The sequence below is a fragment of the Enhydra lutris genome, unplaced genomic scaffold (genome assembly GCF_002288905.1).
Source record: "Enhydra lutris kenyoni isolate GAN:26980312 unplaced genomic scaffold, ASM228890v2 scaffoldscaffold84, whole genome shotgun sequence".
NCBI classification, from domain to species: domain Eukaryota; kingdom Metazoa; phylum Chordata; class Mammalia; order Carnivora; family Mustelidae; genus Enhydra; species Enhydra lutris.
Genome location: NW_019154168.1, coordinates 2,571,717 through 2,581,960, shown reverse-complemented (window position 1 = coordinate 2,581,960; position 10,244 = coordinate 2,571,717). Strand labels below are relative to the sequence as shown.

At 34.7% G+C, this 10,244-nt stretch overlaps 1 protein-coding gene across 1 annotated transcript in view; it reads right to left on the bottom strand.

The window, feature by feature from the left end:
• Positions 1 to 3,625: 3,625 nt before the first annotated feature.
• The window catches only part of LOC111161355 (synaptotagmin 10), a 60,374-nt gene continuing 53,755 nt past the window's right edge, over positions 3,626 to 10,244 (bottom strand). Inside the window, exons 5-7 of the mRNA XM_022524956.1 lie at positions 9,366 to 9,537; positions 6,709 to 6,838; positions 3,626 to 3,697 (exon numbers count right to left, since the gene is read on the bottom strand). Coding sequence (XP_022380664.1) covers positions 3,626 to 3,697; positions 6,709 to 6,838; positions 9,366 to 9,537 — 374 coding nt within the window. The remainder of the gene's footprint in view (positions 3,698 to 6,708; positions 6,839 to 9,365; positions 9,538 to 10,244) is intronic.

The following is a 10,244-nucleotide window of genomic DNA, read 5'->3' as shown; positions in this document are numbered from 1 at the left end:
CACAGGAGATTTCGATTTTGCCTTCATAATCTTTATTTCCATGTGCTTTAAAGTCTGTGTTTATGTAGATTTTCACTTTAAATTATTTTACTTTTCATGCTTTTGCATCATCTTTTACTGGCAGCAATACATTTTTAGCCTAAAAGCTATAGAAGTTTAGATCAATTAAAGTATATCAGAACAGCCAGAGCTACTTCAAGAACAAGTTGTGAAGAAAACAGATCTCCACATTTTCTTTAGATTTAGTAGAGGTTGAAAGACTTTAACTCCTTATCAACAATATTTTGTTGTTGTTGTTTTGTTTCAGTTATCAAGTAATTAAATTGCCTGGTAATAATCAAAACTAAGGTGGCAAGAAATAATCAGATGGAACTGCATTCCATGAAAATATATCTACTTAAGATAACATCAAGTACTATTTTAAAGAGGTATAGAAATGATTATGTGTTCAAAGTTGAGATTTTGTGTACCTTTATTATTAATAGCTTTTGGCTCTTTTGAGAATTCATTCTGAACTAAGTTATATTTGGTTTTATGAATAGCAAAAGTTGAGAAGGGAATGAAAGTTTGGCTTTTTCATTTTTAAAGCAATTAATTTTTAAGTTAAAGTCTTATGAGATTGACAGCTCTTTATTGAGTCTGCAAAATTTTAAAATAATAACCATTATAGGAGAATAAGCACAGGTGGAAATGCTAATTAAATATCACAATCAAATAGATTCAAATATATTTGCTTTTATCTAAAACCTGAGTCAGTATTGATCAGTAGTGATCTCCCTGCAGTAACTAGAACACACATACACACTCCTCAAAACTGCATAATAAAGTGGATGCCTGGCTTTGCATTCCCATCTCTAGTTCCCCGGCATAGTCCTAAAGATATTTTTTATTGAACTGTACCTATATTAATATCGTGAGATTTTACATGTGAAACAAAGTACCAGAAACAGGGCTAGCCTAACAAAAAAAATTAAAACCGTCAAGAAACTTATTATTAAGAAACCACTGTTAAAAAAAAAAAAAAAAAGCATCCGTTCAGATTTTTCTGAGAAGATTGTACACTCCTCAAACATTAGTGTACTCTTCATTATTCAATTACCTCATTCTCCTGATTACTTAGTGAATCAGGTAAAATACACAAATAAATAAGAAACCCAAAAAAAACATTAGTATTTTTACATAATGAATCAAACCCTTGCTCCCTTTCCCTAGACTTCAGTTTGACCAGTCACTGAATAGTCCCTGAAATTAGGTGTTCATTATGTGAAATTAAAAACATTCCATCTTTAGTCACACACAGGAGGATAAAATAGGTTTGCATGGATGTGTCTGTGTAGCGTGAGGGTGTGTTGTATTGAAAATGGTAGTATCCATGAAATACATGTATATTTACATGAACTGTCCTCTGAAATGATCACACTTTATGGAGGAGGATACACCTCCCTCATGCGTCGAATGAGATAGTTGTGGTTGTTCTTAATCTCTCTCACAGGGTTAACAAATATTGGGCATGATAAGTTTATTCTAAGCCCTAGGAAACAGTTTTTAAAAATTACCTTAAAAACGTATTTGTATTTTAATCCATAATCCCCACAGTAAAGTCTCCTGTTTGGCTGGTTGGTTGTGTTTTTTCATCACAAACATTGGCTTTTTCTCCATAGGAGGCAAAGAAAAGCAAGAGCTTCTAAGAATGCATACAAAGTCCTTAAAATATGTTTTCAGATGAAAATAATTATTATGCTTGGGAAATATAGTTGCTAATTAATAGCAAGCTGCAGCTATATCTACTAATAAAATATCTGTCTGCAAAAATGTCATTTTATTAAGAGTATAACTTGTCTTCCCATTTGACAATTTTTATTTCCTAGTAAAACAACGAATTCCAAAATGGAAGCGTCATCTTCAGTCATTCTGTCTATAGCGAAGGTTCTTTTAGGCTTCATAAGGTAAACAGATGTTTCAAACAGGTTCCTTCTATTATTTTCTATCAGCTAATGCTAGCTAGAAATACTTGTTTTTACTAGGATGATACAGGCATTCTTGAAAAATTTTACAGAATAGTGTTTGCTTTTAAAATATTAATATGTAAAATATTTACATGTTAATTAACAGTAATGCAATCATATGACAGATGCCACAAACAAAATTTCACAGCTCTTAAAATTTTTTTAGTATTTAGAAATAAGATATTTTACTAAAATCAAAATTTTATAACTGCTGATAAAATTTTCTCATTCTGATGACTATGTTTTTATAGTCTAAGTACAGATTTTCTTTTTTTTTTTTTTGTTCTTTTAACCTCTTATCTAGGGATAATCTTGAAATATGCAGTATCCACAATATATATCTCAAAAATAAAATAGTGTCATTCAATATGGATATCTTCTGATAGGGCCCAGAAGTGAGACAATAAAAAGCTGACCTGATTTAAATGAAAGTCCTGTCATGTAAAAACATTTGCATAGTTTTTACAACTCCTGGCCTGATCCTTGATCCTTTCATAAAAGGACTATGGGTCTGGGCCTTTAGAATTATTTTTATTTTTATTAAATGTGGAAGTTATGTTATTTATGGTATATTTATATAATTTTCTGAAAAATAACTCGTCCCGTCTTTAAGAAATACCCAATTCTAGTGACTAGTTTCTGATTGGGTTTTAAAGTCACCATTACTATTTACAATCTAGTTGACAATGAGCACAGGCATTTATTGTACCTTTGGTGTCTGTTAGTATGTTCTATCAGAAATACAGGATCTATGTGATAGTTTCATGTCACAAAATATATATGTCACAGTACTCGAGAACCTTACAAACACTTAAAAAAATGAATAATTTCTGATTCTATTCATTAGGAATACTAATGCTACATAAGTATCAGTTAAATAGTTCAACAGATGTTTGAACTAACGTAACATTAAGACAGTATAAAATGGTAGCCCAAATGGTTCAACCTTCATTTTCCAGCTACTAAATATTACTTCTTAAATTTAATTCAAAATTGTTCTTTAAATTATAGCATTGTTTATATGCTTTAAAGAACGAGCTTGAGAGACAGTTTTGTGAGTTTAGCAGAGCCAAACCTCACTAAGGACGTAATTTGCTGGAAATGAAAGAGTATGTTATCAGATAAATAACATGAATTTGATTGCGCAAGGATTTAATGCCGTGTAAGCGAAGTTCAGAACTTTATATGGAACCATCTGCACAACTAGAGATTAACACTGTTGTAACAAAATCCAAAACCATACATACATGACATGTGCTACTTGATACAATAGCAGCATAAACTATATTTAATTTAGGTAAGTACAGATTTCTTTTAAAAGAACGTATTTCTTTACTTATGCAAAGAATTGCAACTTATGAAAACACTCTGTGCTAATAGGCATATGACATGAAGAATAAAATGCCTTATGCAAATAAGGAGTATTTGTATTCAAGTAAAATATATCAAGATGTCCAAAGTTAATGAACAGCCAAAAAAAGTAAATGAAAAATCATATGTCAAGTTTGTTCATTATCAAGATATATTTTAAGTGAGGAAATCAAACCTTCCACTCTTTTTCTGATCTGATGAGCACAGGGTCCTTGTTCCTTATTATAATGGTCTTTATTCTGGAGGCATTATGGTGTGGAAGGTGGTTTGGGAGATGGACATGATCCTTGACTATCAAAACTGGTTGCTCGGCCAGGTAACTGAAAGACAATAATTTCATAATGCATAATCTAGTGCAAAAAAATAATACAGTGGGTAGTTGCTGCTACCTTTTAATAGTGCATATTCACCCATGAGATGCTAGTCTCTGAAGAGAAGATATACATAATTCCCCTTACCCCCTAGAACTCACCGTCTCGGGCAACATGATGGGGCACAGACATCTCATGGAGATGTAGGCAGAGTATGATACACAATGGCATGCAGAGCAACACTGTACATACAACTATTCATGACTGCAGACTCATTTCACATTTATGATAGGCTTTTAGTTCTTACTGTCAAATAAGATGGTTTGTGGTAGTGGGGGTGACTGCTAGGTAAGAACAAGAAGGCTCAAGGCGTAAGAGACTGCATTGTACTTGTTCTAAGGTGAGAGATGATTTTTATAGGGGCAACTAATGAGACCAGAGGAACTGACTCTGGGTAATGGGGGCCATGAGTGTTGAAGAATAATTTCTCATGGCCCTTAAATATTGCATATATTTAAAAAGTTCAATTACAATAGGATAAACTTTTGACTAGGTAGAAGTAACCAAATTTTCTAAATAATGCTTTAGTCTCTGCCCCACCAACTTACCCAGTTTTCAAATAATCGTTCCTTTCTCATTTTAATCCCTTCTCTGGTAATAAAACATATAATTATACACTCACCACTTTCCCAAAATGCAAAATCCAGCCAGTTCTTAGGTCTCTAGTCCATATGTTCTGTTTGACCAATGAAAGTAGGTGCAGGAGTTGGAAAAAAGGAGCTACTTGCTGGAGAAAGTACATTTACATAGTCTTTTAGTCCCATTTGTCCTCTGATACTCAGCTGCTAGAAAAATATCTGGGATCTTCTTCTGATGCCCATATTGTAGCGTGTTCTTCCTGTGTATCCTACAGTGACTGAAAAGTGTTCACATGTCCTGAGACACAAACACATGCCTATTCCAGAGCTTCCCTTCACCAAATAAATGCATAGCTGCTTATGAAACAGTCTTAAGTAATTATAATATACCTTGTACCAGCCCTGTCTTTTCATTAATGAAAAGTTCTTGCTCACATTGTTTCTTTTCTCCTTACATAATTCCTGTGAAGTCTGTAGGGGCATGCTTTTCTATTTTCATTAAATATGGAGAAATGCAGCTGTAGACAGAACAAGTGATCTGCTCAGGATTAGACAGCCAGAGGAGTAAGGATTAGATCCCACATCACTTTTCAGTGTGGTTCTCTGCCCAACAAACTTTACTCTCATGTCTAGAATCTTAGAATTAATATTCGCTTTCCAACTTTATTTTTGTTTTCTTTTTCGCTTTCCAACTTTAAATGAAAGTGAGTTAAGAAGCAGGAAAAGGATAGTGATTGTATAATGAGAAGTAGCATATACTTTATACCTTAGCCAATACACACTGTTGACATGAAACCCAGCTTTCCAAGATTTGCTGAATACACTTGTTTGTACTTCTGATGCACTCTAGGGGAAAGTGCTGTGTGAATGTGAATTTATGTTTGTGTTTGTGTGTCTTCTTTGACTTACATTAAATGAAGTGTGATATAGATTCAGGGCATTAATATATATGAGCAGATCTCTTATCCATAGAACAGCTTGCCTCTGTTGTCTGAGCATGCAGTGTCCATACAGTGTTCATCAAAATTTCCCTATAATGTCCCGGGTAACACAGCCAAGGTCACTTTTGCGACTAAGCTGAAGAGAACCTGGGCCCACTGACATTTAGTTAATTACACTGGGCTGCCTCTCCCACTTAAGCCATTGCTTAATGTCAGAACCAGAAGCAGAACATGAACAGACAGCAGTGTATTCTTCACTTCCTATGTGGCTATCATAGCTATGCTTTTAATTGAATTGCAGGAATCTCATCATCTACCCCACATCCTTTCATCAACCTGCATTACCTCTCAATCAGGTCACACAAAAGATTTACTTTGTGCTGCCTCAAGAGTCTCCTTTGGGAGACAGTCATCTTTGGGAAAGGAAGTCATTCCATCTAGCAACACTTGGTATATCAAGTAGACTGACAACTAACTTAAAGGCTAAAACTCCTGACAAACTGGTGTTGATACTTCTGATTAATACAACTATTAATAGTAGTTGTAATCAGAGGTAACATTATGTCAAACTCTGTGCTAAGCACTTAAAATTTGGCATTTTATTTAGTTTTACTCTTTGAGTTTGCTACTGTTACACACTAACAGCAGAAGTGTAGAGAGGTTAAGGAACTTGCCCAAAGTTCTCCAATATGTAGTCACACAGCAGAGCCATGCTTCGAACTCAGGTAATCTGATGTCTCAATATTTTAAAAATCTGTGAACACTTTTACTTACTGCCCTGAGTATTGGGAGATATACCTGTCCCTTTCCATAGAGGAGTCATATTAGAAAATAATACTTCGGGGCGCCTGGGTGGCTCAGAGGGTTAAAGCCTCTGCCTTCGGCTCGGGTCATGATCTCGGGGTCCTGGGATAGAGCCCTGCATCGGGCTCTCTGCTCCGCGGGGAGCCTGCTTCCTCCTCTCTCTCTGCCTGCCTCTCTGCCTACTTGTGATTTCTCTCTGTCAAATAAATAAAATCTTTAAAAAAAAAAAAAGAAAATAATACTTCTATTCAGGGATTCTAGAGAAGTTTAGGTGAGGTGGCTGTTTTCACAAATAAGAAGCAGCAAAATTCAGTTTCCAGGTGGTAAAAGATTTACTTGATTGCTCTATCACTCACTGATAGAAGTTTTCAGGCTATGTAAAGAAAATGACAGACTTGCAATTTTTATGAGCTTACTGTCCAAAGGAATATCAAACCCAGAAAATTTAGTAGTTTCTAAAATCCTACAAGGCACACAGAACATTGAATATTGGATGAAAGATTATATGGGATGGAAGTAAGAGCAAGGTATAAAAAAGTAGGTGAATATATAAAATGACAGACACATGGTAGCAGATAAATAACGTTTAAGCTGAAGAGATAAAAAAGAGAGTAGATGCCAGGGAACCACAGCATACCTCCAGCAAGGGGTGCCAGTGTGTTATTGGTTTTCGATGATAGGCCAGCATTTCATTCCAGTGGTCTCGCCCAAGACCTTCAGCATCCAGTCCTGTTCTACACACTCCTATGACTTCATTGTGTCCTACCCTACGATTTGGAGAATATCACACTTTCATTCCAACATTCAAAAATAAATGGAGTTTTGCATATCTTAGCAGAATTTTAAACATATGATTTAAACACTAGATTTTATGATAGGTTCTAAATGATTCTGCAGATTAAACTACTTTAGGTCCAATTAAAAATCTTAAGTAAACAAAATTTCCTACACAGGATTGGCATTCAAATATGGATTTGTAAAAGGAGCACACACAAACCATTTTGGTTCTCTGTAACTTGAGCACATTTTACAATAAAACAGAATGACAAATGCCGGCTGCTTCTTACCTATATTGTTGAATTTCCTTTTTAGAAGCAGTACTATTAACTTTAAGTGCTATAAATCAGATCTTGTTTTTTTCCACAAGGCTTCATGTTTTATAACGATGCTTTGATTTCTTACCAAGAGCTCAGTACCAACTTTCTTGCATAAATGACCATATTTCATTGACTCTACATTGTAGGTCAGCATGTGTCTCTGCTTGTACTACAATTAAACAGGGCAGGGCTATCTTCAGCACTATGAATTTGATTTACCACTGCAGAGTACCGGAGCATAGTGCACAACATTCCTATTTTCTACTCCTGTTTTCACAGCAACAAATCAAAATAACAGTGATACTTAATATTTTTGAGAGCTTATTATGAGCCATACACTTATAAGTCACTTAATTTTCACACTGTGATCGTGAGTATCATTATCATCATCTCATTTTATGGAAAAAGAAACTAAATACCCAGAAGTTAAGGGACCTGGTAGTACACAGTAAGAGGTAGAGGCAGGATCTGAATCCAGACAGTTGACTCAAGTGTGCATGTGCTAAGTTGCTTCTCAAGAGTGGAATGTAATTTAAAGATATTTCTATAGGGTTCTTTTTTAAAATTTTATTTTTATTTTTATTATTTATTTTTAATTTTTTTATAAAACATACAATGTATTTTTAGCCCCAGGGGTGCAGGTCTGTGAATCACCAGATTTACACACTTCACAGCACTCACCACAGCACACACACACACCCAATGTCCATAATATAGGGTTCTTTTGATAGACATCTCTAAGGAGACTTTTGAGATGATCTTAGGACATTTCTTTATTTTCTTCCTGTCATTGATGTAGATTTGAATGTTTACTATCATGTTTCTTCCATATGAAGTTTCCCAAACAAGCATATTTTTAGGAATAATTTTTTAAATCTTTCTCTTCTATATATTGTCAAGATCTATTTCCCTAAAATTGTCTGCATGACTAATACTTTGTTTTATTTACCTGCAATCACTGTGAAAAGCAACAGGAATAATTTTTTGGAAAGTAGAACAGGGGTTTCTGATGAAAACACTGCGACGATTTTTGAGTTTTTTGACTAATTCAAGATTTTTCTCTCTCTAAATAGTGACAGCTTTTTTCCCCCCTAAAGTGTGATATAAACTAATTGCAAATAGATGGTATAAATCATTTTACTTTTTAGTGCTTCATTTTCTAACTCCGAGCCAGAGGATAGCATATTAATTTCTCTAGCTTATAGGGTCCTGTTACTACTATTTTCATGATACTATAAAATGGAGCACTCCTTTTGAGTACATTAGAACAAAATAAACATAGCAGGACACTATCTATATGCTAATTTTGTAGGTTAAACATGTAGTGTTCCTTTCCAAAGGGTTTATAAATATGAAAAGCAAAACAATACGAAGAAGTATATAGCAAGGGCCAAATAAGAGATATGAACCTTTAGTGGGACATGAGTTCAGAGGAAGAAGAGGCTGGGATGCTGAGAAAGACACAGAAGAGGTGACTTGAGCAGGGCTGTGAAGCCTGGGTGGAATGAGATACACAGAGCAGGATAACATTTCAGACAAAGCAAGTGTGTGAGAGCAAAGCTGGAGCTGAAGCAGGAAGAAAGAGCAGAGCTGCACTTGGGAGTTTGTAATTTATTTTATGAAAGAATTGACTTAGAAACTGAGCTGAAAGAAAAACCCACAAAGCACATTTTAAGATTGATATGAAGGCATCAAGGCTGTGTCCCTATGGCCATTATTCACCTTCCACTCTTAATACTCACTGTTAATGGCTCTGTATTAGGCTAATGTTTTACAAATGGGAAAAGTGAATCCCAAAGAGATTACAAAAACTTGCCCTTTCACACAGCCAGTTAATGATAGAGCTAGGAGAAGAATTAGGATATGCACATTCCAGCCTAGTTGGGAAAACAGACTCCATTGATTGCAATTTCTGTTGTTACTGCAAAGAGACATCACAATCGTGCTTTCTGTAATGGATTCCACATGACTTCTGCACCACTCTTTCCCCAGCCCCAGGTGTCCTGTCCTTCAACTTAAGAATGGCTTCTTATGGAAAAGAAAAAAAGAAATAGTATAACATGGGAAAAATGAATTTTGAATGAATAATTTTTTCCTCTTCCATTTCAAATTGAAACTGTTGGAACAGTAAATAACCTGGAAAGTTGAATTTGCTCTGCATATGCCTCTTCAGTGAGTGAGAAATACGTGTACGTACCTATCGTAATCCATGACTGCAATGGAGAGGCTGACCTGGTCCACATTCTCTGGAGGGATATCAAAAATAATGGCCTCATTGTACACAGGGTTTAGAGTATTTTTCTTTGTAGTTGTTTTCCTCTTTTTTAGTCTTCGACCCTCACACATCAGAGACACTTTGACATAAGGATCTAAGGATGGTAAGGTAATTTCATTAAAACGAAGGTAGTAGCACAAAGTATAAATAAAACTGTAGTTAACTGTTTCTAAATAAGAAAAATGACATATTAAGCCTTTTAGTATTATCAGTTTTAAATTGAAATGACTTATTTAGAGGCAATAGACTAACACTTTCTTTTCAATGTAAGAATTTATCTTGAATGAGCCAAAAAATCATTAACTTTATCTGTTTTTAATACAACAGAGAAAACCTACTGATCTATCAAGAGCTAATCCAGAACTATAATATGTCTTCTAGTCACAGCTATTTGAGGACACATTTTGGTAAAAGTGATTTCTAGGGCACCTGGGTGGCTCAGTCATTAACCATCTGCATTTGGCTCAGGTCATGATTCCAGGGTTCTGGGATCTAGCCCTGCAAGAGCTACCATTCAGTGGGAAGCCTGCTTCTCCCTCCCCCACTCCCCCTGCTTGTGCTCCCTCTCTGTATGTCTCTCTCTGTCAAATAAATAAATAAAATCTTAAAAAAAGAAAAAGTGATTTCTAGGGAATATAATCCTAACAAGTAAGTATAATTGCCTTAATTATAAATTATAAATTTATAATTATAAATTACAATATATATAATTATAAATTATAATTGTAAAAGTTAATTTCCTTCAAAATGATTTAGGATAAGACTACTAAAATTTGTGAAAGAGTAACATTGTATCTAGTC